This window comes from Festucalex cinctus, chromosome 11 (genome assembly GCF_051991245.1).
Source record: "Festucalex cinctus isolate MCC-2025b chromosome 11, RoL_Fcin_1.0, whole genome shotgun sequence".
Classification (NCBI taxonomy): domain Eukaryota; kingdom Metazoa; phylum Chordata; class Actinopteri; order Syngnathiformes; family Syngnathidae; genus Festucalex; species Festucalex cinctus.
The window spans coordinates 10,303,628-10,331,503 of record NC_135421.1 but is presented as its reverse complement, the minus strand read 5'-3'; the positions used below and the strand labels follow the sequence as shown (position 1 = coordinate 10,331,503).

Genomic DNA, 27,876 nt, shown 5'->3' with positions numbered 1-27,876 from the left:
CCAGGAGCTACAAGTACTATTGTGAATTACACCACACATTTACCGTCGACACTTCATATGTACAGTATGTCGTGTAATATGCTAAATGAATTCAATTGCGCAACAATCAGCATCGGGGCTTTTTCCATGTGGATTATGAGATATTGACAAGGTGACAAGTAGAAAGAACGAACCCTGGACAACGCACCTACAATTATCTGGAAACTATTTCTGCTCGTTTTCGATTTCGACCTTTTTGAGCAGTCAGAGTCATGCATTTTTGAAAATATCCAGAACAAAACGGATGTAACAAGTTAGTGTATACTGTACTTATCACCATGGTAATGAACAAGCCACAAATTTCACGACAGTCATAAGTAACAGAAACCAATCCCTTCACAGGGCTTATGTTGTGTTGGTAAGGTACATTAACATTAATATCACTGTAAAGAAGCCACGTAGGACCAACGGGAAATTAACTTAGTGGGCGTCTTTGCCGGAGAGGAAGGTTCGTGTTACAATATTTACATATACAATTACAGTAGCCACATAAATGTAGTATTGCTATTCAATGTGTTCTTGCTTGGCGCAAAATGTGAATTTTGCAAACTGTGATGAGAACCCACTTATTTTGAGCCTTGAAAACTGAAAAAAAAGAAAGAAATTTGTTGGAAATAATGACAATTGAAATAATCTGTTTCAAGGTAAAAATGTCCCCTCTGTTAACTGGGCAGGTAATGTTTTAAAAAACATTAACCATGTTAACCCTGTCATTAGTTGTCCATTACTACATTTCTTGATTGACTTATTGGCAACATTAATGATAAATTGTTAATATTGTTTTTAATATGAATTTGTAAATATGTGACTTGACTTTACAAACCTTTTGAGACTGAATCAACAGTGTCTCTAATGCAGTGGTGTCAAACTCATGTCAGCTCAGGGGCCGCATGGAGGAAAATATATGACCAAGTGGGCCGCATCGGTAAAATAACGGTAATAGAACTGAACTCTTTTACTGCCACACATTAAAGAAAAAACTTTGATATGACAGCGGCTTTGATCATTGACGAAAAGAGAGACAATGCTTCCATCTGCTGGCCATGGTTTAGAGTGTTTTAGATTCCACAACCCATTGACCAGGCAGCGCTGCACTTAGACATTGGAGGGGGGGAGAAAAAAAAAAAATGTTTTAACGTTGATTTTACTGATTGTTATTAAACGTTTTTGGCGGTCAAAGAGTTAAAAACGATTGCTGTCAATTAGACGCAGATTTTCGCTATTTGTGTGCCAGCCCAAAATTATGGAGCTCAACTGTCATCATATTGTTCCAAAAAAGAATACAAATGCAAATGGAACAGAGTCCTGGACGTGTTAAATCGACGTGTTTTTCATATGTATTGTTCCCAGAATGCATTGCGTGGTGCAGGTAATGACGTTATAAGGAAACTAATCCTTGTCATATTGATTTGTGTTAACTTACCAGGAATTGAATTTGTGTCGTATTTAACACGTTTGTTGGTCTAATGATAAAAATAAATAAATACATTAATAATAATAATAATAATAATAATAATAATAATAATAATAATAATTAAACAAACCGTAACTTTACGTTGTGTGTAAAATAATGACATCCAGGACGATTTCCCCCGTACAGGGACTGCTTGTGAAGTTACAAATTTGATATATTTTGATTGTGGCCGACTGATTCATTAGTCCGACATTACAATTTATTTATTTTTTTTTAACTTTACAAAATTATCTCGCGGGCCGGATTAAACCCCTTTGCGGGCCTGATCCGGCCCGCGGGCCTTATGTTTGACACCCCTGCTCTAATGGTTACAGGAAAGTAGTGCACCCCATGATTATGCCTATATTTCATCAATTAATTTTAAACTGAAGAGAACATTGACCACTCACTGTAAAAATCATAAACAATGAATTTCACAGAACTTGTTGCGTTATTCTTCGCTTAACACTCCTTGTTGAAGCTGTTACTTCTTTTGGGGAAAGTGTGGCAAAACAATCGAACGAAAAAACAAAATGTACAACTTGGTCGCTGTTGGGTGAAAGCCTCCTCTGTCCAAATCTGGTCATTAAGTTCAGAGTTGTTTTTGTTTGTTTTTTTGTCACAAATCAATACAGTCAGTCTTGATGGTGTCTTGTTTTTCCTTTTTTGAATTGCGGAGTTTCAAATGTTAATGATTTTTCTACATCATACATTCTCCACCAATGCACAAATGAGTATGGAGCCCTGCTTGACTTTTTAACTGCGGCTGCGCTGATCATCTTGTATCTTCCCTTCAGTGTGGAGTGCTCGGGGCAAAAATGCCAGTTGCTGGGATGTGGAGAGGGTGGAGTGGTGGAAGGTGGAAAGTGCCATGTTGGCTTCGAGCACAGCCCAAACTCCAGCTCATACTCCAAGGAAACTGAAAAAAATGAGTTTATTCAAGTGCACGCACTTGCACGCGCAGCATGCACAAGCTTGACACAGAGGCTGCAGAAGCTAAAATTCTCATCTGTCGCCTCAGAAGTTGATGGCCAAAGTGTAAATGGCTAAATCACAATTGCAGTGATGACTTTCATTGCACAGGCTGGCAGAGATCCTAGAAATTATTTCACCTGCTCGCCTGTGCAATGAAGTTGGTATAAAACACTCACTGACGCTTAGCACGTTGTGCTAACACAAAGTTGCTATTGTGTAGGTCAGTGGGGTTGTTTTAGGCGTGCGTGTGTATGCTGAGAGTTGCTAATGGATCATGTGTCCGTACGCTCAAGAGAGTGTTGTTCCACTGGATTGTTTGCTCAGCTCTGGCCGGTATTTGTGCATGTGCATGTGTGTGTGTGGGTGCACATGCATGTGTCCACTTTTCCCATGTCGCTGTCCACTGTACGTTCGTCTTCCGGTTCCTTGGTTGCCGCAGACAACCACGTCCTTGGGAGCTGTTGATGGCGTCATTAAGACATATGGTTCTGGTGAATGGAAACACATGCCACAGTGGGGCTCCTCTAGTTGATATGTCTTCTCTGTGGGGACATTTGGTTCAAATTTTGAGAGCGGTACAAAATCATTGCATATGCAAGAAGTTCATAGTTGTTTATCTACTTTACAGCTTTTATGCATTTTTCCTGACCATGCCTGTGGGGTTTTTCTCCCCAACAAACAAAAAGATTTACAGTTATTTTACACTAGGAGCTGGATTTAGTCTACTGGCACTATGATTGTTTCTACCCATTTCTCAGAGATGTGGTAAATACCAACAACAAACCTAGCTGTACTTTGTACATTTGATGGAGGCTGACTGAGGCCAGAGACTCAGCTTTACACCTGAGATCATCACTACCAACCTCAGGCCAAACCTGGGGCCTCATTTAAAAAGCTTGCGTATGATCAAAATGAGACTAAAACACTACGTATGAAAATTACTGCGCTAAAATTGGCATTTACAGAAAACAAACTGAACGTGAAACTTTACGCACCGCCACGTCAATCTATACCTACAGGAGGCAGGCCGCACATTCTGGAGATGTGGGAAAACAGTGACACACAGCTTTGTACCATGTGAGGCAGAAGTTGTTGAAGCATACGAAAGGAAACGACTGAAGTACTCCAACATTGAAACCGAGGAAGAACAACAAGACTGGCGTGCCCAGGTGCTTCCAGTTGAGGAAGGCTATCAAATCACTGCCGAACGAAGCAGCAGATGGCTCTGGATCAACAGAAAGGATTACAACTAGACTGCAAAATACCATCAGGGATAAAAGCAGAGGGGGCACACCCGGGATGCCAGGTGTAGCCATTGAGCCCTCTGGAAGTGTCGTGGGCTTTCAACGAAACACCAGGGAAGGAGGATGCCCACCCGAAGACCCAGTGAAGCCTTTATCCCTACCCCACTCCTCACCAAGAGCTCATTATCTCAGGTATTGTACAAACTTGTCCTATAAGCTCAACTAATTGTAAAATACACTTACTGTACCTTTTCACTTTGGAATTCATTTTGGAATTCTTGGAAACACACAAAGGACATACCCATACGCATATTGGGGACCGGGATCATGCTGAAGAGGTGATAGAATAGTCCAGATTGGATAGTTGCTGAGTTTGGTCAACCACTGGGAACTGAGGACAAATTTCTGGCTTTGGTGTCTGGTCTTCCTGTGGCATTGTCTGCTTTCTCTGTTTCAGCCATGCTTGTTTTAAAGTGCTTTATAAATCAAGTTGTATTGAGTTCTCTGGGTATTCCTGTTTCTCCTTCAATCAAAAACAGGATGTGTTCATTTTGGTGCTCAAGATCTGGTCACTGAGCATACAGTGGCATGAAAAAGTATCTGAACCTTTTGGAATTTCTCACATTTCTGCCTAAAATCACCATCAAACGTGATCTGATCTTTGTCAAAATCACACAGATGAAACAACAGTGTCTGCTTTAACTAAAACCACCCAAACATTTACAGGTTTTCATATTTTAACAAGGATAGCATGCAAACAATGACAGAAGGGGGGAAGAATAAGTAACTGAACCATCACATTTAATATTTTGTGGCCCCCCTTTGGCAGCAATAACTTCAACCGGACGCTTCCTGTAGCTGCAGATCAGTCTGGCACATCGATCAGGACTGATCTTGGCCCATTCTTCTTTACAAAACTGCTGTAGTTCAGTCAGATTCCTGGGATGTCTGGCATGAATCGCTGTCTTGAGGTCATGCCACAGCATCTCAATGGGGTTCAAGTCTGGACTTTGACTTGGCCACTCCAGAACGTGTATTTTGTTCTTCTGAAACCATTTTGAAGTCGATTTGCTTCTGTGTTTTGGATCATTGTCTTGTTGCAGCATCCATCCTCTTTTTAGCTTCAACTGTCTGACAGACGGCCTCAGGTTTTCCTGCAAAACATCCTGATAAACATTTGAATTCATTTTTCCATGAATGATTGCAAGTTGTCCAGGCCCTGAGGAAGCAAAACAGCCCCAAACCATGATGCACCCTCCACCATGCTTCACGGTGGGGATGAGGTGTTGATGTTGGTGAGCTGTTCCATTTTTCCTCCACACATGACGTTGTGTGTTCCTCCCAAACAATTCAACTTTGGCTTCATCAGTCCACAAAATATTTTGCCAAAACTTCTGTAGAGTGCCCAAGTGCCTTTTTGCGAACATTAAACGAGCCACAATGTTTTTTTTAGACAGCAGTGGCTTCCTCCGTGGAGTCCTCCCATGAACACCATTCTTGGCCAATGTTTTACATATAGTTGATGCATACACAGCGATATTGGACTGTGCCAGTGATTTCTGTAAGTCTTTAGCAGACAATCTAGGGTTCTTTTTTACCTCTCTGAGTGGTCTGCGCTGAACTCTTGGCGTCATCTTTGGTGGGCGGCCACTCCTTGGGAGGGAAGCAACAGTGCCAAACTCTCTCCATTTGTACACAACTTCGCTGACTGTTGATTGATGAACATCCAGACTTTTAGAGATGGTTTTGTATCCTTTGCCAGTTTTATACAAACCAACAATTCTTGATAGCAGGTCTTCCGACAGCTCTTTTGAGCGAGTCATGGTGCACATCAGACAATGCTTCTCATCAAGACAATTCTAACCAGGTGTGTGTTTTATAGTGGGCAGGGAAGCTTTAAGCCACTCATCAGTGATTGGGCACACACCTGACTTAAATTGTTTGGTAAAAATTGGTTTCAATTGCTCTTTAAGTATCCTTAGGCAGAGGGTTCAATTACTTATTCCTCCCCCTTCTGTCATTGTTTGCATGCTATCCTTGTTAAAATATGAAAACCTGTAAATGTTTGGGTGGTTTTAGTTAATGCAGACACTGTTGTTTCATCTGTGTGATTTTGACAAAGATCAGATCACGTTTGATGGTGATTTTAGGCAGAAATGTGAGAAATTCCAAAAGGTTCAGATACTTTTTCATGCCACTGTACATGGCGATTGCCCACTACTGCTTTGGGATGGATTCAGTACAGAGACCAAAGGACAGTAGCTTCCGTTAAGGATAGCCCTGCTACTCCATACTCCTATTGCAACTCGAACAGAAAACATGGCTGTGGAGATACTCGGGCATACAGGGCTCGAGAAAGGTTAAAGAAATCCTACTACTGTTCTGTAGCGTGTTATTGAAACACTAGCTTTCTTTACTTTTAAAAGGGCACATTCCTCAATTTGTCATGCAGCAACTGTCAGTGCCAACAATGTCTAGACCTTTCAACATGTTGATGAACAAGACTAACCCAGCTGTAACTCCTCACAAATTTAATTCAAATCTGGTGCTCAATATTCCACTGCTCTACAGTGTCCTATAGTCAAGGTCAAATGGTGCTCTCCTCTGGTATTTAAGGCAAACCTACTCCCAAATCATTCTCCCACACAAAATTGAGCTTTGCAATAACTGATGTTTAATAGGACGCCTTCAGTTCCATGCATCCATCTGTCTACTCATTTGCTAAACTAGTGATTACAATATCTTGTGAAATATGTGGCGACTGGAAACTATGCCAGCTAAATTTTGGAAAAAGCCAGACTAAAACGTGTAATTGTTCATGCTACTTTGACCGTGAATGGACTCCATGCAGTGCATGCACGCCCGATTACTGAGTTTGAGGTACAGAGGTGTGCTAACTTCCGGTTGCTAGGCCACGCTAGCAGTAACAAAGACATCATCAAACTCTCATTTCTTATTATCTTATTACTACTATTTTATTTGAATATTAATGAATACATTTTTTTAATCACAGCAAGCTTACTGGGAGAATCACTCAACAAGCACTGCATTAGCAGAGATGACTGATCAATGGCTCACTAATATTGATAAGAGAATGATGGTGGGTGCAGTATTTCTAGACTTTAGTGCTGCTTTCGACTCAAATCTATTTTTCAATGGCAGTTTTTCCCTCTCCTAAATATTTACAGTTGTGGCGTGCCCCAGCGTAGTTGCCTAGGATGACTGATTTTTTCGCTTTTTATTAATGACATGTCCTTAAAAGGTGAAGTGCTACTCTCTATGCAACTGACTCAATAGTTTATTACGCTGCAAAGGATGCTTTAGAGTTTAGAACCACGCTTCATTCATTTGCTATTGCTACAGAACCTGATAAATGGTAATATGGTTTGAATGTGTTAAAAACAAACAAAATACTGAGGATCCGCTCCATATTATATTGAGGGGCATGAAAACAGAACAGGTGAAGTAAGTATACTCGCTGTGCTGGAATTACCTCAAGTTATGATAAAATACTTATTACCTATTATTACCTTGCTAATTGTTCAAGTTACCCAAGTATCTGTGAAGTGATTAAACCACCCTTATCTGATCTAATGAGCAAGTCAGAGTTTCTAAGTGCATGCAGGTTGGTGTGTGGACGCTCTCAACTCAACTTTGTAGACCACAAAAACCACAACTATCACAATGTGCTGTACATATAGGGTGAACATAAATTGAAAGTCTTCAATCTCACTGTATTGTGCAGATGCAACAAAATGTATCTTAGAAAAACATCAAAGTAGAGGTGTCAAAATATATTCAGTGTTTCCGCTCGGCATTTTGTCAACAGCGGCGCTCGACATCAAACTACTGTAGTAGCCCTTCACATTAATCAGTACTCAAGAAATAGCTGGCAGTTTAAAAAAATCACCAATGGAGCCATCCATCATCTGTTAAATAAACACTAGCCAGAAAGCAAAAATGTCCTTCTGCTTTTGACCAATCAATTGAATCGTATTTCTAGTCTACTGCGTTTGATATGTCAGTGAGAGTAGTATGGTAATACTTTTGTTACTTTTCTCACCTGTTGACAGAAATACACAAGAATATTTTAACGCACCATAAGTGTAATGGCCTGCTTGGTGGAAACGTTGCTATTTTAGGCTTAAGTTTCCTCAGGAATTAATTTTGACAGATGCACAATGAGCCTGAGTCTAAGGAAAGAAAAGACATCCTCAATCTTCACAACACTGGATGCAGAAATATGGCAGTTTCTCACCCATCTCCAAAGTAGTGGTGTAATGCAATCATTTTCTCGCTGAAGCAGTGACTCCGTCCTAAACTGTTGGTGAATCTGATTTAGGTAATTGCAACTAAATTGCTGGCCTTTTGCAACAGCAACAAACCCAAGTAGTTTCTTGACACACGCACCCATATAATGTTGCACAAAGAACATTGGAGACAGAGGAATTACCCCCTCACAGTGACACTGCTGTAATTTTCTCATCACCATGGCGACATTTCAGCATGTCGTGGGAGTCTGAGGGTACACAGTAACAATTACTTCCATCGGGGAAGACATTGTGCGTAGACAGTCACAGCAGATGCCTGAGAAAAGTGAGCGTATTAGGATATTTACTGGAGAACTCTAAAAGACTTGATTGTTCTGCCTTCACAAACAGCATTCTCGCCAACCAAAGAAATGAGTCCATAATGGAGGTATAATGGACTCTTACTGCTTGGAATGATGACTGAGACTGACGTGGCCAATAATCTGAGGCAAAGATGAGTAAGCTGTCTTCATCGCCACAGTTGAAGTGTTTTATACAGTACGCCTAGAAAAATGGATAGGATGTGATTTGAGGATGGGATGTATACAGAAATCGACTTAACTGTGGCTTCAATATGTGCATGTGTGTATATCCTGGTGTTTATTATCCCAGAGTCCCTGCAGGCTTAACAGGGAGAGAGTTGAAAATGGGGTCTTTCGCTGAGCCCCCTTTGATACTCTGCAACTATTCCCTTTGTTCATTCATGAGATGACTGCCCTTTCAAATGATCGCTCATCTGAATCTTTGTAATACTTGTTTTCATAGTCTGTGCAAGCAAACACATTATTAACACAGCTGAATCCAATGATCAGCTCATCACCAAGCTTTGCAGAATATTGATAACATTCCTGATCATGAATCAGGTTCGTTGATGGAGAGAAACATGGAAAACTCTCGAGGATCGGACGAGCATCCCTGATCTATACAATAGTTAATCCATATGTTTGTTGATATTTTTCTAAATTGTTGCCCAACCTGAAATGTTGACAAATGGTGTTCTGTCTTTGATGATGATCAATTCATCACGATGCTGCTACACAAATTGCTGCAACAGTTATGCACAATCAAACAGTCATTGGAAGGGTACTTTGGGTGGGAATTGTCAAATATGTGGTGGTTGAGGACCCAAAACAAGGAGGCAAAGGTGAAGTCCAAAAAAAGGGTTTCTTTTAGGAGGAGGCAAACTCGGCACAGGTCAAAAGAACAAAACAAAAAACAAAGTCAAAATCCAGAGTGTGGCATTACATGGGGAAAAAAAACAAGGCAAGACATACAATGACAGCAGCAACAGCAACAAACAATGGACCAACAAGAACTTAATAAAAGGCGCAATGGAAGCCAAAGCTTCTGAGTATGTGTCGAGTAATCCAGGAAGAAATTTTTGAAGCGTGTGTCGAGGCGTGATTCATTTAAGACAGATGATGTCACTGATGACGTTTAGCACTTCATGGGTTCAGGAAGTGGTTCGACTTACAGTTTCGCACAGCATATGAAGCGCAATACTTCTCCACAAAAGTTGCATGTCAGTGGATGTTTTGAGCATTGCAAGTTTGCCCATAATATGCTTTTTTTTTTTTTTTTTTGGTCATGGAGGCTACTAAAAAATGTTATCCCCGGTTTGGCAACACTAATGGAATGATGTGTTATGTTGAAAATTCACCTCATTTGCATTGCAAGGTAAAGTGGCTTGTTGTGCGATAATGGCATACACCAACATCAGATTTGTTAACCATTCATCTATCATCACAACTATCAGTACTCATAAGCACAATCCCCATCACTACAGCACCCATAAGCACAGCTACAATTACCCCAGTTATCATATAATCATTGCCTGATTAGTTGCCATTTTATTTCCTACAGGATTACTAAATTTCATAACATAACATTACCCACACAATGAAAAAATAAAATAAATATATAACAATAAAATGAATAAAAACAATGCCCAAATTAATAATACACAAAACAAACATTACAAGTAAATAGACAAAAATACAAATTCGCAACAGGAAAAAGGTGAAGTAGTTCAAACCACAATTTTGAGTTCGGGCACCAGCGGGGGTTTTGTGCACATGAAGCCTCAAGAGCAGAACTTTTTTGTGAACCAATTTGATGGAAAGCGTCGAGTGTTCAAAAAGCTTCATCTGCCCATCACTGCAAAAGACAGGACACTAAATCACACCAACACTAATTGACATTGTAATTGAATAATTAATTAAAAAACAAAAAAAAAACAAAAACAAAACATTGACATGACGAGACACCTGGGCAAGACACAAGTGGCAAACAATCCACATAAACATATACATATACGTCACAATATGTATGTATCTGAATCTTACATGCTTATCAAACATACAGTTTTTTGATAATCAGTTTGATGTATCACGATCTGATCAGCAATAGGGATTCGGAGGAAGTTAGAACCTCCGCTCTGTTTTGCCCTACCGAGAGATGAGTGGATAGATTAGGATAGGAGTTTTTTTCTGAAAGCAAACTCATTAATCAGATAGGCTCCACATGGACTCGTAATTGGCTTGGCACACAAGGCTCGGGAGCTTTAAGGTAAGACAGTGGGGACCATTAGCGTAATGGAGTCTGTTGTTGACTGTGGCTAGGCCAAGCTGAAGTTCATAGATGGTCAAGTCCTGTGTATGCGACGAGCTCGTTAAACTGACTGTCTGCGTCTTGTCAAAAGAAACCCAAGCTTCTCTGCTCCACTTAGCCTTCCATTGACCAACCACAGCTGCTGGATCAATTTGAGCCACTATTGCCTTTGTCCATTGTGTAGGCTTGTTTGTGTGCAAAACCGTGTGTGTTGCAGTTGTTGGCCTGTTGGTGGCCAGGCAGTGTGTGTGTGCGTGTGTGGGCGGAAGCTGCGCGGCACTCAGGTTACTCATTTCTTTTCCGCAACAGGACTTAAGCTCTGTATCACAATTTAGCTGAAGAGCGGGCCAGCGGACGGAGGAGAGCGGTAGCGCTATTTAAAGATCACTTCTGGCCTACTTGGCAACAGGAAGTAGATGGAGACAAGGAAAGGAACTATGGAGGCCAAGGAGGGACAAAAGGGGAAATTGGAGCATCCAATTAGAGCTAAAGTCGTTTGTGCGACTGTGACAGGTCAGAACGAAACGTTTTGGACCTTAGTGGCATAACTAGGTTTTTCATTTCAACTGGTTGTCATGATGCAGTCTTGAACTTGAATTCACTTGGGGATTTGTGCAGTTGCACATTAGTATTAGAAAGGATTCTATTCTGCCTCCTGTCTGTCACAAGTGACCAAGTCAATATCTCCTGTAGCAGCATAATGTGACATTATGTCTTCATTGTAAATATACCCTCCTATAGTCGAACTATAGACATATTTTCAAACAGATTTTCTCATAGGAAATAATGGAAATTAAAACATTTGTTTTAAAATCGTCATCTCACAAATTTGTAAAAATATGTCGACTGTTATTGTAAGATCTAAAAACAAGCAATTGGGAACTCATGAGTCTGTCTACTTTTATATTTAATTTTGACTCAACTGGGGTAGAGATAACATTGGTCTGCATAATTCTTCATATTTTGTTCGCCATTGCTTGTATCCTGCGGTGGAACCACCAGGAAAAAAAAAAATCCACCAAACATCCTGCTGGAGTTTGTTTTTCAAATTTGAGGTTTTTGAGACTTTTCAACATGTTTCCTCCCCAATTTCTGCCACTACATCTTTTGTGTAATTTTAGCTCCAAGTATCTGACTTGATTGGATTGGAGACGATTCAAGGAAAATATTTTTTTAAATTTATTTAGATTTACATTATTCTTCATTAAAGATACATGTTTTAAATCACATTTTTGTATATAGTCATACAAGTGTGCAAATTAATATTAAAACAGAAAAATTATAAAATGAGTACCGGTACTGATGTGCAACTCAACTCAACAATAGATTGTGCTGAGAAAGAAAACAGGAAAGTAAAGTAAAACAAACGCCCAAGTATACAAACAAACAAAAAACAACAGAGCTCACATTGGGCTATACATATCATTGTTGACGTGTATCTAAGGACCGACCATGTCGTTAATTTGTCAAACTGACTCTGTTCGGTGTGTGGGATGCACCGGGCTCCAGTTATGTCAAAAAGGGGCACATGTCTGTTTATGAATGTCAACTTATAGATCACTATATTTTAGGGGTGTGAATTGCCTCGTACCTGACGATTCGATTCGTATCACGATTCACAGGTCACGATTCGATTCGATACCGATTAATCCCGATACGAATTTATAAGTCGATTGTTGTGATTTTTTTTCATTCAAATTTAGAAAATACTAATCAGTAAGCTTGTAGAGTGTATGAAAATGTATTATTTATTTATCTGAAATTTCAGTCTTATAGAGGTTGTAATCTGTTTCATGTTTAAACAGCATTAAAATAAAATATTAAGGCTTAATGTTCCGTTCATATAACATTCTTCCATGCTTAAGGTGTGAATCCTTAAAAAAAAAAAAAAAAAAAAAAAAAAAAAAAATATATATATATCGATTTTGCCTATTATTGAATCGATTCGAGAATCGCGCGATGTAGTATCGCGATATATCGCCGAATCTATTTTTTTTAACACCCCTACTATATTTACTGAGCATCCAGGACAGATAGATGTGTACCACTTCATCTGTATTCAACAGGCAGATTGTAATATGTTCCATTTCCTGTTCTGGGGCTGTGATTTATTTCTTTTTTTTGATGTTTGCCATTACTGGTACCCTTGTGTGTGGCAAAAAAAAAAAAAAAAAAACACGCATGGAAGGTCCCAGATGACAGTTTTTCAAGTTTTTGTGCAACTTATTTTTAATTCTTTTTCTGCTATTACGCCTACCGTTTTACCCTAGTAGTTGATAGGACAGTTCAATTCAAGAGAAGTCTCAGGGAGCATCTTAAAAGCCAGATTTAAGAGTTACAGTATTTTTTCATTGGCTCCAAATTGGGCGATGACTTCACATACCACGAGAGCGTCTCAGTCCTGCTTTGATTGCGGTCGCAAGCGAGCGGCAAAGAAGGCCTTATAGGGAAGTCCACATTGAAGGTATTTCACCTTAATCCAGGAATTTGGCCATCAGCAGTGCTAAAGGAAAACAGAGCAGGAGAATTACCATAACACTGGCTGACAACTGCTCCACAGTTTTCTTTCTTTCTGCCAAAACAAGACAACATCACAGGCCTTTCAGCGCTAGGGCGAATGGTTACTATTCCAATTCAAGAGGGAGATTTGTCAAAAATAGCAACTCATTTTGTTTTGTGATATGAATCCATGAAAGAAAACTGGTTAAACGTTTATTGTTCCAACAATGTGGTAAGCGTAAGCTCCCTGTCACCTTGGATCCTTTTTAAAGTCAGTAGGGATTTTAAGATAATGTTGAAAAGTTCGGCATATGATCTCTTGTGCCATAAATTTTTGAAAATCAATACTTACTGGCAATCAGACAATAATGTTTAAAATAAATTGGCATGACAATTGCTAACTGTGACCGTGAATTGTGAACCTGACCTGATTCTTCATCGGGTCTGTCAAAATCTATGGAATTTTTAAAATCTTATTTTTACATGATACAATAATCATCAGTTGTGATTTGCAATGTTGACAAGTCACTAATTTCACCTTTTACTACAGATTATTTAATCATTTATATATATATATTTTTTAATACAGTAATGTTGACTATGAGTGACCACTGGTAAAAACTGTAACTAATGAGCATTTAAAAACGTTCTGGCTTGTAATGCTGATTCCTGTCCATGATGTGATCGTTCCAAAATCCAACTTCTTGTTTCAATGTAGGAAGTTAATCAGGAAGCACATCGATTAAAATTTCTCATTCAAAACAGACAGGGTTTTTGCCTTCATATACAGATAATAATTCCTGAGACTCAAAGCTCACTTTCTCCCACCTCATTACAACATTTCATTTATCATTTACTGCCCAACATCTCTTTTATATACGTTGCAACATGAGCAGATGCTGGCGCTCATGTCATCTAATCAGCCGTGTCACTGTTGGCTCAGGCAACCTTGCAGGAGCTCTGTGTGAAAGACGTGACCAATGAAGCCAAATCCCCCTTCCGTTGTTTAACAAAAAAAACAAAAAAAGTAAATCTTTCATTTATGATAATTAATGTTCAAAATGTTTATGAATTTAATGGTAGTGATTTTCACATTACGCTGGTTTTAAGGCTCACTCAGTTCATGCTACCTTGTATGTCTGCTTGTAGTCCAGTTCAGTGTTTCTGTGTTTAAGTTGACACAGCTGGTGGGCAGGATGTCAGCTTCAGGCCTGCGTCTCTGTTTGTAATTCCCCCCTCCAAGAACAGCCTTCCTACTCTATAAATAGCCTCAGTGTGTGTGTGCTTGCGCAGGGGTGTGTGTGTGTGTGCGTGAGCCTGAGTCGGTGTGCATGTTTTATCGTTTCCACGTGCAGCCATGTGTTTGCAGTGCATGTTGCTGGCATCACATAACGAGGTTGAGTGTCAGAGACAGTTTGATTGTCGAGGACAGGACCTCGTATACTTGCCATCGTGGAAGTTTTCCGTCTTCCTGTCTGTTTTTAGCGTAACAACCGTCGACTTCTTCCAACATGGAAGCCACTAATAAATGCTTGTGGTGCTGTCGTGAGGATGTGATGATCGCATTTGACTGGTGGAAACATTTTTTGTTTAGTGGTTTAGTTAGCAGAAGAAACTGCTGATGTTTTTATTGCTCCTCTAAAAGATATTGTTTGTATGCTGGGAATAAACTGTTCACCTCTGCTATTTTTACAAGACTGTCCTTTCTATCCATGTTTTCCACTGTCAGAAGACGTTACTACCAGGTACTATTTGTAGGGGTTTTAAACACTGCTGGTTGCTGATTTGTTTTGATAGCAAGAAATAGGCGTTATGCGATCAGGGTTTTTTGGGCCGATCACCAATCGACAAGCAGTGAATTAAAAAAAAAAAACAATAACCGATCACCAGGCCTGGCCTGGGCCATCTGGAAGGGCGGGGCAATTCCCAGTGGGCCAACAAAGGGCGCTATTAATTTCGGGCCGCGTCACACAGCACATTGAAATCGGCCTGTCAATAAGGAGCATGTACATCTATTTAATTTGACTCTCATTGTCAATTAACTGTAATACAAATCACACGTGCATACGCATGGCTTACATACAAACTGGTATATATGCATCTTTGCAAATGAGGCCCATTGTTACTTCGGCATGTTGCAGTTTGCCTTAGTCACGTAGATATCAGTAGACCACAATTTAAAATGACATTGACTATCAAACAAATCAAGAGAAAGATGATTATTTCAACCACATGTAGGCTTGGACTGCTAATGCTCGACCTGACATTAGCAACAGAAATAAATACTTGTGGTCGTGCATTGTGATAACTTGTTAGTGTGTCTCATTGCGGATGCATTCAATTCAGCATGTTTTTCATAGTTATTTTGAAGTGGAAAACAGACCACCAAAATAGAAACAACTACAGTGTAGTTCAAGCTATTATCAATTCTTAGACAAACCTAATTGAAGATTTTTCAGCTGTTGTGGAGTTAATGTGTGACTGCTAAAAACAATGCAAATAACACAAGAATAGTGTTATTTGTGGATGGATGTGTCTTTTGACAAAAACTCATATGACTGCAAATTGTGCTTGATGTTTAGCTTTAGTGCTAAATTTCATGAATTTAACATAGTACTTTAAATACATTTTGTATACGAGTTTTGCAAGATGCACTTTAAAACAGATTTTCACCACATGGGAGCATTAAAGCAGTTTTTTTATTTGTGCTTTTTTTTCATTCCCCTCCCTTCCTGCAGACGAGCATAAAGGAAGGATTGTTGTTGAAACAGACCAGCTCCTTTCAGAGGTGGAAGAAGCGTTACTTCAAGCTGAGAGGCCGAACACTCTACTACGCCAAAGATGCCAAGGTAATGTACGCTTCAAATTGTAAAATGTAAACATGATATCCAAACAACCATTTGGATAATAGGGAATGCAAATGCAAGTGGCTATATTAGATTATTTATTCTTTCTTTTTTTTAATGACAGGAAAAGTCAAATTAATTTATATTACTCCTGTTTTTTTTTGTTTTTTTTTTGTTTGTTTTTTTAGTACTTGTAGCACCATTGAATGAGATGATTCAGACTCACAAACATTAACAGCATTTTCCACCTCTTTTTTTCTCATACTAATTTTGTTGTTTCAATAAATAACTTTCAACAACTTGTTTAGTCTGTTTCTGGTCAAAACTTTTCTAAACAAAAAACAAACAAACAAAAAACTATAAATGTTATTTTTAGATTAACACTCACTTCTTCTCCTGTGTGACACATTGCTCTATATTGAGAAGTCCCACATTTGAAAATTCCAATTTATGAACGATGTGGATCATAGAATGTATGATGTATTTCAAAAGTAAAAGCAAGAATATTCTAGCCTCTATTATAAGAAATTCAAAGGTTCCAAATCTTGAAATTAAATAGTTAGCCACCACTTTATTCATATTCCGCTTTCCAATTTTTGAGGTATACAGTCTTCCCTCGCTATAACGCGGTTCACTTTTCGCGGTCTCGCTGTATCGCGGATTTTTTTTTAAGTGCAATTTTGCATATTTTTTTACAGTAATATACCCATTTTATAAAATTTATGAAGGTTTGAACATTGTCAAAGTTTGAACAAGAGAGAAATGTGAGAACATGTAAATGCCTCAATGAGAAAAGTGTATAAATTGTGCGGTCGGGGATTTTAGAGCCTTAAAACATTTATAAGAGTTGTAAACTTCGCGGATTTCATTTATTGCGGGTATTTTTTGGAACCTAACCCCAGCGGAAAACGAGGGAACACTGTAACATTCATTGCCAACAGTACATTAGTGTACAGCACCCTACATTCATGAGTACTAGCCCACGGGCCTGCTCCAAAAATAGATCAGGAGTGATGGGACATTGTGAATTTCTAGTGTTGCATAGGTTATCATTTGAATATGTAAACACTGGTGTAGATTTGTAGAAAATATTGTTTTGTGTTCTGATATCTCTATCTCCAGCCATCTGTTTTCCGCAGCTTACATGGAGTTAGATAGCGGGGTTAACATCTTTAGCAGGAAAGCCCAGACTTCCCTCTTCCAGGCAGTATCTGTAAATAAATCATATCACATACACGTATCATTCACTATTAATAGTAACATTTCATAAGAACATTTGATAAAAGCTCATTTGAGGTATTTGTTACTTCAGGAGTGTGTCTCAGATTGGTAGTCCTTCACACTAATCAGTAGCCAAGAAGTACAATAGCTCTCAGTTTCAAAAAGTTTGGTGACCCCTGATACTATATTATTATTTTATAATTTTTATTCTCATATAAATTGCATGACTGTTAATGTATGAATAGAACATCACATCACTATATTCTTATTTTCTCCTCATTCTTCTTTTACTTTTAACTTCCACCCCTGGCCCCTTCACCACTTTCCGGCCCCTATACGACGTGCGTATGCATGTGCTAGTCCGGCAGCGCATTGGCCCGCTGGCAAGAGCGAGCGCTGCGTCGGGCGTCCCGGAGCCGCATATGCTGGCGAGCTCTGTCAGTGTGCTGGAGTGGCGCGCGGCGCTCACCCCCACCTCTGGGTGCCAGCGGATCTGAGGAGGGCCTAGTGAGAATTCGGGTCAGCACAGTACCAGCCTTAAGCCCATCACCTGCCGAGATGCACTTGTATGGTGACATCATGGGGTCTAGTTTTGCTTACTCATTGCTTAAATTTGTTTTCATATGACATTATTGCATCCCTATTGTGTGAAGACCCAATTAGAGCCCGGCTGATATATCACACATTTGACTTGCGTTTAGTTGGAAATCATAATACTATATTTTCTTACAATTGGACTATTTCTGCATTGACTGCGTGTGTATGCTTAAAAACACAATCATTATGGCTTACATCTTTAGATCACTGCTTCACTTTACACAGGTTAACTCATTTACTTTAAACAGATCTTTTTTGTGGGATGGCAAATTACTATCATTTCAAGAAATGCTCTGCAGCAGGGTTGTCGAAATAATATTTGTTGCTGGCCACATCCTAGTTACATTTTATTTCTTGGAGGGCTGTTATGACTATGAACCATAAATGTATGATCGCCATATCACATATGCACAACTTATTAATGGATAGCTAGTTTTGAAATCAGAAGCCAGTAAATAGTTGTTTATTCAAATATTTTTAAATTTATTTTAAAAGGGGGGATTGGTAACACAAAATGCTTGCAATATTTCATAACTGACTGTTGTTAAAAGTGAAGACAATTTGCAAGAAGCATGAAGTCGACTCGCATGATTTGCCTTTGCGGGCGACATAAGATGATGTCGTGAGCTAGATATGGCCCCCAGGCCTTGAGTTTGACAAATGTGCTCGACAGTATTTTCTCGCAATATTTTTCTGCAAGAACTTTGTGTACTCGGCTGCATAAACCTCAAATACACAAATGCAACATTTATTTGATTTTAAATCAAATGACTAAACTGTGTTTTCTTAGAATTTGATACAGCAACATTTGTCTGTTTTAATTCATCGACCAGTAATTGCATAATTACAAATACTGCAACTAAAATGTATATATGGCTTATTCAACTTCAACATTCTTTATATTAATTCCACGGAATATCCTGAATACTGCTATTGGGTTCAAAAGTTCAGTATCAGTCGAGCTCTAATTCCAGGTTTGGTGGTAAAAACAAATATTTAGTTAAAAATAAGTAATGCTTCCATTGTTTGTGCACTATGTTGCTTGTCCGACTGTCATCTTTCGTTGTATATGATAGACTCTTGAAGTTAAATATTGTGTGTTCTAAATGCTGCTCAACCTTACTCTGGTATTGCTTCAAGTGCCATTGTAGCTACTATATATACAATGTGTGTATGCTCATTATACTGTAGCATGGCTAAAATGACACGGTGGCCTCGGACTTTTGCACAGTACTGTTGGTACTAGGGGGTCTGAAAAACTTTGCCTTTGTCCACTATTGCTGTCAGCTTCCATTATAGCTTACCTCAAGACACCATTGTGTGCACGTGTGCATGTGCGTGTGTGTTATTAGTGTGGAAACACAAGTTTGTGTGTGACTGGGAGTGTCAAAGGAACTGTAAAAAGCCATACAACATACACATATGACGCAACCAAGTGGCCAAGAGGGTGTTTGGGTTGGCACTTTTTGGCCAATTCACACACACACGCACACATTAGGATCCCTAATGTGTGTCTTGCACATCACAGTTCAGGATGTCGTGTGTTCTCCTGGTCCGGCTAATTATCCATCTGCTGCTCTGATGGACAACCACCTTATCAACCATTGAGTCAAATACATGTTAGCGCTTGCCAACATGCCCTTCACATTTAATATACATTTTGCTGCAGCAACCACAAAGAAAACACAGTGGATTTGTAGTACTGCTATTATGTGGTCAAGCTCATTTCCTGTCTGATGGAACAAAATGAGTTATCGCTTAAAAGGTCCGGATCATTTGGTCTTATTTGGAATGTATGTGGCTGTTGGTGTCTTTAACTCTTTCATATCCTTGTATTGCCTTATGACCCCTGCCACATAGTGTGTTGACAAACTAAAGGAAACCGACCGCCTCCAATGAAATGTAGCATGTGTATATTTTTGGTTTTGCGGAAGGAAGCTTGGTTCACCAGCAGTACACCCACGCACACCGGGGAGAACAGTCCCAAGTTGCAAGAGTTAACCGGCAAGTCTTAGAAGGCAATGGTGCAGCAGCTGCCTCAGGGGCAAATAAAGACTGTGAAAACCCAAAACTAAGAATCCCAATAAGGAATTATTAATGTTTAAAAAGTGAAACTGCAAAATACCATGAACTCTATTTTCATAGACAGTACGCCTGCACTTGGCATGAAAACAAGCACATCTTGATTTTCATGCCAGGGCAAGTCTAGTTTACCGTGTTTGGGAATTTGGCAGATTCTAGCGGACCGAGGGCGTTTCCTTTTGCATGCCCCCAGTACTAATTACTTGGTGACGGAAAGTAGACTAGACTTTAGACCAGCTCGGAGCACGTCTAAATTGTGCTAATGTGGAACGCGATTTTCGTCAATTTAACTCATTCACTCCCAGCCATTTTCACAGAAGCAACCTCGTTCGCTCCCGGCTGTTTTACTGGATTTTGACTGATATTGTAAGGCCCACAGAATATTGTGTTCAATTGCTATAAAAGCATGGAACCAACCAAAAGAAAGATTAAAGTCTCTTCTTTCATCAGGAAAAAAAAGTATGTTTCTATCTGTTTCCGTTTTGCAGCAATTAGCATTAGAAGAGAGCTAAGTTTCATCAGTTTTCACAAATTATTTAAAATTGTAAGTAATTTAGCTTTTTTTCTAGATGGCCCTGGTTGATCTCCTTTGCTCTGCTGCCACCTGCTGGCCTTTTGTGTAATAACTACCATTTCTGCAACCGTTCAAAGCCTTCTGTATGCTCTAGCATAAAAAACAAACAAAACAAACAAACATATAAATACGTCTTTGGGACACTTGCAACATTAAAAAAAACGTATTTACACGTTATTGGGAGCAAATGAGTTAATTGAGGTGTATTAAGACAGATTCTGCACTGATATGTGTGGTGGCTGTCATCGTACTTCATTTATAAATATAACACTGATGTGCATCCCTCCCTCTGAATATTGCAGAAATCAATTCATTGAATACATTGTTGTTATTATTATCCAGTTTATATTTTTAAAAGCACTCCCTTGGCCGCAGCACATCCACGGCTGTATATTTGTGGGTGTGTGTGGGGTGAGTTGTTACGTACAGAAACATGACAGGGGGTGGAAGGCGGTTTCCAAGAGACCACTACTTCACAGCAACCAACTCATCATCCACAGTTCGACTCCAGCAAGTCTATTATGCTTCCGCCATGTAAACCGTGCGCCTGTTCTGCGCTGAATTTAAAAGGAATGAGACAAGGCGCTTCTATTGGCCCGGAGGCATGTCGGCTGTATTCACTCTTACACCGGTGCAAATGCCTCTTTCTAATGAAAATGCCAATAGAATGAAGAATAGAACTCCACCAATGCGCACAGTTTTAGACTGTGCTGTGCGCTAGACTTGGGGCAGCACAAGGGCCAAAAAGAAGTCATCACATTTTGGTTTTGATGCAGGTAATTTACTTGATAAAAACAAAATACAGAATTTGGGAGATATTGTACATGGTTTCCACAGTATTTTCAGAGCAGTAGTACATGGAAGAATGTGTGAATATTTGTTTCCAGTTGGTTTGAAATTGCCGATGGAGGAATTTATGTTTTTTGTTTTTTTTTGTTTTTCAATCTATTAAGTCAGATGTACAGTACATGCTTACAGTCTACTGAATGTCATTCTATTTTGTTTGTTTATATGCTGAAAGTTGGGAGATCCACAAAGGTTTTAGAGAGTGGTGGCACATGGGCCTCGGAAAGACCCATTGCAATTGGGTTTTGATGTGGATTCTTGCTACATTGATACAGCATGTCATGATTTTTTTTTTTTACCATAACAGTCAGAGGGACTTGGTGGAGATCTGTGCTCTACTAACAGCCTTTGTAGTTTTGTTTTGCTGGACAAAATAAAACATGCAACTTTTAGATGCAAGATTTTCATTGGACTGCAGCTACATAAATTAAATATTCTTGCCAACCATTTTGCAAGCAAAGTTAATGGTTTCGTGTGGCATGGATGCCAAAGTGAACCTCTCAAGGGGTTTTCACCAGAGTCCTTGTGCTTCCCTTGAGTCTAAAAATGTAGGACATTGCCCAGCCTTGGCAATCCTTACATTACTTGACTACTGGACTGGATGTTGCTCAAATCAGTTATTTTTGCTCTGAAACCACAGCGGAGATTCTTGGTTCTTCACTTCATCTATTTTTATGTGTGCACATGGCACCCTCAGAGAAGGTGCTATTTCCATTAGAGGTGCCATATAGCAGCTCCAAAACACTGCCATCAGTTTTTGTGTTGATTGGTTGACAAAGTGCACATCGAAAATGCTTTCACTCTCACCCCATTCATTCCAGGTCTGCCTTGCTTTACCCATGATAAGGTGTTTCTCTCATCATTGTTGTTGTAGTAATCACAGTAAAAATGTTACATTCAATGTATTGAGTAAGAAAGTGAACAGTAACCCTCGTCTCCACCTTTCCTGCAGTCTCTTATCTTTGATGAGGTGGACCTGTCAGACGCCAGCGTTGCAGAGTCCAGTACCAAGAATGTCAACAACAGCTTCACAGTGAGTTCACCTTCTTACCACACCCCACTACACCACACACGTTGGGTGGGAGATTCAGTCCGGATTTGGGAGGTTCATCTCACTCATGCCTTCAGAATTCTCAATACCAAAGTTAGTGTTAAAATAGTTTAGAAGTTTAGAAATGTATTCTTGTGGATTATTTCAGATGAGATTGACCGGTGGTGTTCAGTCCAAGGTTATCTGGTATAGCTGGTTATAGCCACTGAAGGCCCAGGTCTGAAATGTGCCGCCTGCCACTATTTATTTTTATTTTTTTAACAGTATAGGAGCAAGTCTGACTTTAAGTTGCACGCCTTCAGTGTAGTACCACATTGTGCCACAGCATGCACTGAGTTCTACTCGTAGAAATGAAGCAGAATTACCAGCAGGAAGAAGAGCCAGAAAAGAGCTCTATTGAGCTCCATTGGGTCATTTGCTCCCCCCCAAAAAAAACATATAAATATGTTCTATTTTGAATATTTTAAGTGCCCCAAAGATGTATTAATACAGTTTTTTCCCATTTTTTTTTTTTTTAATGCTAGAGCATAAAGAAAGCTTTGATGCAGCCTCTCAACTGCAAAGAACGGTTGAAGAAATGGTTGTAATTACTCAAACGGCCAGCAGGTAGCAGCAGAGCAAAGGAGATTAACCAGGGCCATGTTGAAAAAAAGCTCAATTGCTCAAAATTCTAATTAGATTTGTGAATAATGATGATGTGATGTAAATAATTATGCCAGTTGAGGTGGCTCTGATTCGGATGCCTCCTGGACGCCTCCCTGGAGAGGTGTTCCGGGCATGCATGTCCCACCGGCGGGAGATCCTCAGGAATGACCCGGGACACGCTGGAGAGAATATTGGCGCTTTTCCACCGGACCGGTTCCACACCGAAGCAGCATTTTTTGTCCCCGGTTGTTAGCGTCTCCATGGGACCTTTTCGGGGCCAAGCGGTTCCGTTGTAACTAGTGTTGTTCCGATACAGATACTGGTATCGGCAGAGGTGCCGATACTGCATTAAAACAGTGGTATCGGTATCGGTGACTACTCACAAGTAACATGCTGATACCATTAATTCCAACTCTAATATAGGATTTTGGATGCAGCATCTTGTGTCTTGTGCACGACATTCACTGATATGTGACATGCTCACTGCATGCCGATCTAAGATATCCTATTGGCCCTTGAATGCTCTGAACCAATAGCAGGACAGCTTTTTCATGTTGAGGAAAAAAAACGTAGGTATCGGTATGGTATCGGTATCGGCCGATACTGCAAAGGTGGGTATCGGTATCGGGGGCCAAAAAACGGCATCGGAACAACACTAGTTGTAACCGCTGTTTAGAACCCTTTCGGCAGTAGTTCTGCAGCGCCGGTCATCGGGGGACTAGCGGGGCCATGTCGTCATCTGTCATCTGATTGGCCGACAGCAACGCAGCAAAGCAACGCCGTAGCACACGCCCATTTCCTTGTTTTATGCGAGAGAGGCAGAGGTGCCCGCTGGTCTTCGCCGAAATCATAAAAATACAGTATATACAATAAATATAATAATGTTTTACAACAACGCTGAACCATATTTACAGTTTAAAAGGTAGTTGTGGATGGATTTGTAATGTTTGTGGTTTATATAAAAATCGCGAGTGCACAACGCTGGCTGGTCTTGTGTTCTCCATTCAGAAATAGCTTTGCGAGCCAGTCCTGAATCGCTATATTTCATCCATGGTGGTCCATATTAAATTATAAATATGGTTCAATGTTGGCGCGACTTGCCACTCGTGAAATGTTATGGCAGATCCGCACGCACTGCGGTAGTTCAAGCTTGGCTTGGACAGTTCAAATGTTGCTGCCCCCTTCCCGCCGTGCGCCAGTTGTAATGGAAAAGCGACGGGTGTGGTGTGGTGTGGTGTGGTGTGGTGTGGTGTGGTGTGGTGTGGTGTGGTGTGGTGTGGTGTGGTATGGTGTGGTAGCGTGCCATGTGGGACTAATGGAAAAGCAGCAAATGTCTCTCGGCTGGCCTGGGAACACCTTGGGATCCCGCCGGAGGAGCTGGTTGAAGTGGCTTGGGAGAGGGAAGTACAACTGTAATTCAACAAAAGGTGACTGCCAAATCTAATATTGGGGTCTAGGAAACTGAGCCATAAAAGAAAAGGGGGTCTTCAAAGTAGTTAAAACAGTAAGTTGCTCGCGAGATGAGAGGAGTAAGATGGCTGCCCCATGGCTTCATTGGCTTGCACAGGCGTGTATGGACTATTGGCTATCCAGTTATATATACAGATCAGTGAGACGAACACAACACAGGAGAAGTGACTATGCCGGGTGATTCAAGTACATCACGCAAAACATTCTGCTGTAAAAGCACAAGCAAGCTAAGGAGGTTTCGCAAAACGACGACGACACGGCTATCTGCCATTGTTGTTGACAGACTGGCGGTTCGGGCGCAGTCATGGGAGAATTACGTCAGCACCGGAGGAGTAGCTATCCTACATATGGTGTCCACATTAGAACATACGGGGCGCGTTTTGAAATCTTTCCACTCTGAAGCCCGGTTTCAAAAGTGATGGGTTTCAAACAACTAAGCCTTGTGCGGATACATTGAAACGGGCTTTCGTATGAACGGGGCTTCAGTCCATTGTCATTTATCCATGCCCTGCTGCCGCCACGGCATATCTCTTGTGTAGTTTATCACTTTGATTATGGACTTTGTTGTTTTTGTTTTGCCTGCTAGTGCCATGTTCACCAAATCATTTTTGTTAAATTAAAAACCCTTTTGGACTTCATCACTGCCTTGCTGCCTTTGCTGCCAGCCGCTTTTTTGGGCCACTTTCCTTCAACCCCCACACAAACCTGACAGAAACAACATACTGTTTATGGGGGGTCGGGGGGCCTTGGTGGTCTAATCTTGACTAAAGAAAATGTATGACGTGTGTTATTTAAACAAAATGCTGTTGATTCTTGATGAAAAAATTTCGTCTTTTGAAAAAAAAAAAAATCCATAGCTTGAAATTGAATTTTGTTATTCCATAGGTTTGTACCCATAGCCTAAATAATTACAAATTATTCAACACAATATTTTCTAGGTATTACGAATTTGTGTCGAGATAATTTCATCATGTTGCGGATGATTACAAAAAATATTCCTACTCTACAAGAGCTTGAGTATTTCCGGTATATTTTTAGATTATATTTTGCTTATTTTTGGCCTCTTCACTTGGGGAAGCACAGCTGACATTTCCTGGAAGCAAGCACCGTGTGTGTGATGTAACAAACCTGAAATATCAGTAGTGAGGATAAAAAATAGACTGCTTCTAAAAATGTCTTCACTCATCCTGGGTGATGCTATTTTAAGAAACAAGGAGGGGGGTAAGGGGGAGTTGTGTTGGAAGAACAGTGCCCTGAGGAGAGCGTGCTGCTATTTTTAGCTTCATACGCCTTTGAAATGCCTGCATGGGAATGACCTGTCGTCGGCTGTATCCGTAAGTGAGATTAACTGTAGCTGCGGCACGTGTGAGTGTGTCTTCAAATGTGTGCGCGCAGCAGACTTAATAAAAATGCCTGCGTGCCAAAGAATATGGAGATGGGCGCTCAGCATCAGGATCTCATTATGAAGGGCGAGTGGGTGGGTGTGGGGGGGCAGATTGTTGATGATATGGATGAAGGAGAAAACCCAAAATAGATCAGAAAGTAATTTACAGTGTGAGGATATAAAGTGTGATTGGTGGGGGCTACAACTGAGGGGGAACTAGCGAAGGCACAGTGAGGCAAAGAAGAACAGGAGGGGAAATCCTGCAGTGATGCTATGTGGCTGCCTGCAGTGTGGAAGGTAACACGGCGTGCCAAGCAAGGGTCGAATACACGTGCGTCGAGAGTCACGCTAGCCGAGAGGCGGCGGTGGGCGTTAGACATTACGAGAAGAGTTGCAGAGAAAGATTTGCTGTTTGGGGTCCGTCCATCGCTCCTGTGATGATGAGTGCCGGCGCCCGCTGTACAGGTTGGTGCTGCCTGGATGATCGCTTTAAGGTGATATGAAGATGTTTAGGCTCGACTGCGTGTGTGCTGCATGTGTTGCTGCTGCAGAGTCAGAGATACATTTTTAACCAAGGCATTAGTAGAATGTTTCGGTGTTTATTCCCGGGAGACTTTCAAATGGACGGCATTAACAACATGGTGATTTGCAAAACTGACTTCACTGCAGTTTGCGGGAATCAATTAATGACTAATGAATAACTTGCGAATGGCAAATACTTTTGATTTAGTATGAACAAAACATTTTATGAAGTTTTGATTGTGCGTGATTTTTATTGAACAGTGTATTGGGACTGTGATCCGTGGTGATTTTGATTGATTGATTGATTGATTGATTGATTGATTGATTGATTGATTGATTGATTGGTAGGCCTGCACCGTTGTGGGAGTGGTCTCAGCCGACTTCAAAAGTCTCGACATGGCCAAATGTCTGCGCTCTGAAGTGGGCACTTGGATACACGACACATACAGCCACATTGCGCATTTGTTTGTCAGTTCACATTCTGACCATTCATATACAGTACTGTATGTATGAACAATGTGGACTTCTGTCTGTACATTTACCTACACACAATGTAAACATTGGCCTATTCATTCACATACGTACATACATTTTCTATACGGCTTATCTTCATTTGGTTCATCAGTATGCTTGAGCCAAGGCTCAAAATAAGCAGTTTCACATTGCATTATGCAAAAATAAAATGAGCATTTTGCGGCTCATCAAAATACATTAAATACCACAAATAAAGCTTCATTTATGCTACTGCGTTTGCTCTTGCGTTAATGACCGGAGTAGATCACATGATGTACACGAGCCATGAATTTTAAGTGCCGCATAGCTCGTGGCCGGGTGCAGCGCACATGTCACCAATTCTTGAACGTCGTAGCTGGCCGGGCGTAACTCGCTCGTGATTGGTCCGTTCGATGGTGTACTCTGCTTTTTTTTTTCTTTTTCTCCCTCCCCGCACCCCGCCTAGATAGTTTCCGTGAAGGCAACTGTGTTTGGCAGCGCAAATCTACTTCCTGCCCGGAGACCACGGCTGTACATGTGGATATTTGCGTGGGACGAGAGTCGGGGGGGACAAAAAAACTGTTCGCTAAGCGCGTGGCTGTTGTGTTTTGGCGAGTTTACGGCCAACACTGGTGCAAATTGGCAAGAAATAATTGCCATGGTGATGAGCCTACTATCTTGTTTCATGTTCCTGAATTGAATTGAACTTCCTGAAATCGTCATAAAATGCAGAGGAATCTCCACTCTGTGGCGTCCTAGCTGTAGCGACATCCGGACTTGGAGTGAAACTACAGCAGACACCGATGTGTATTGTGATGTGTATTGTGCACAAGTTGGAAGGCAAACACCCGAGTGGAGCTCTGCCGTAAAGTCTCCGCGTGAGCCTGACGCAGAAGTATACTGAGGCATTAAGAATCAATCGCTTGAGGCAAGCTCTTAGCTTGGTGCCACACCAGCTAGCTGTCAATGAGCTTTAGCTTGCTACTGCTGGTGAAACACATTGTGGAGTTGCTCCG

At 40.5% G+C, this 27,876-nt stretch overlaps 1 protein-coding gene across 8 annotated transcripts in view; it reads left to right on the top strand.

The window, feature by feature from the left end:
* Window positions 1-27,876, top strand: part of dgkh (diacylglycerol kinase, eta) — a 78,426-nt gene that overhangs the window by 3,611 nt on the left and 46,939 nt on the right. For 2 of the 8 annotated variants that reach the window (XM_077536636.1, XM_077536633.1), the window contains exons 3-5: window positions 15,869-15,979; window positions 17,558-17,716; window positions 22,249-22,329. In XM_077536636.1, the coding sequence (XP_077392762.1) occupies window positions 15,869-15,979; window positions 17,558-17,716; window positions 22,249-22,329 (351 nt within the window). Of the gene's footprint in view, window positions 1-3,020; window positions 3,904-15,868; window positions 15,980-17,557; window positions 17,717-22,248; window positions 22,330-26,102; window positions 26,341-27,876 lie in introns of those variants that run through there. The other 6 variants (XM_077536642.1, XM_077536635.1, XM_077536634.1 and 3 more) reach the window with 5 other exon arrangements.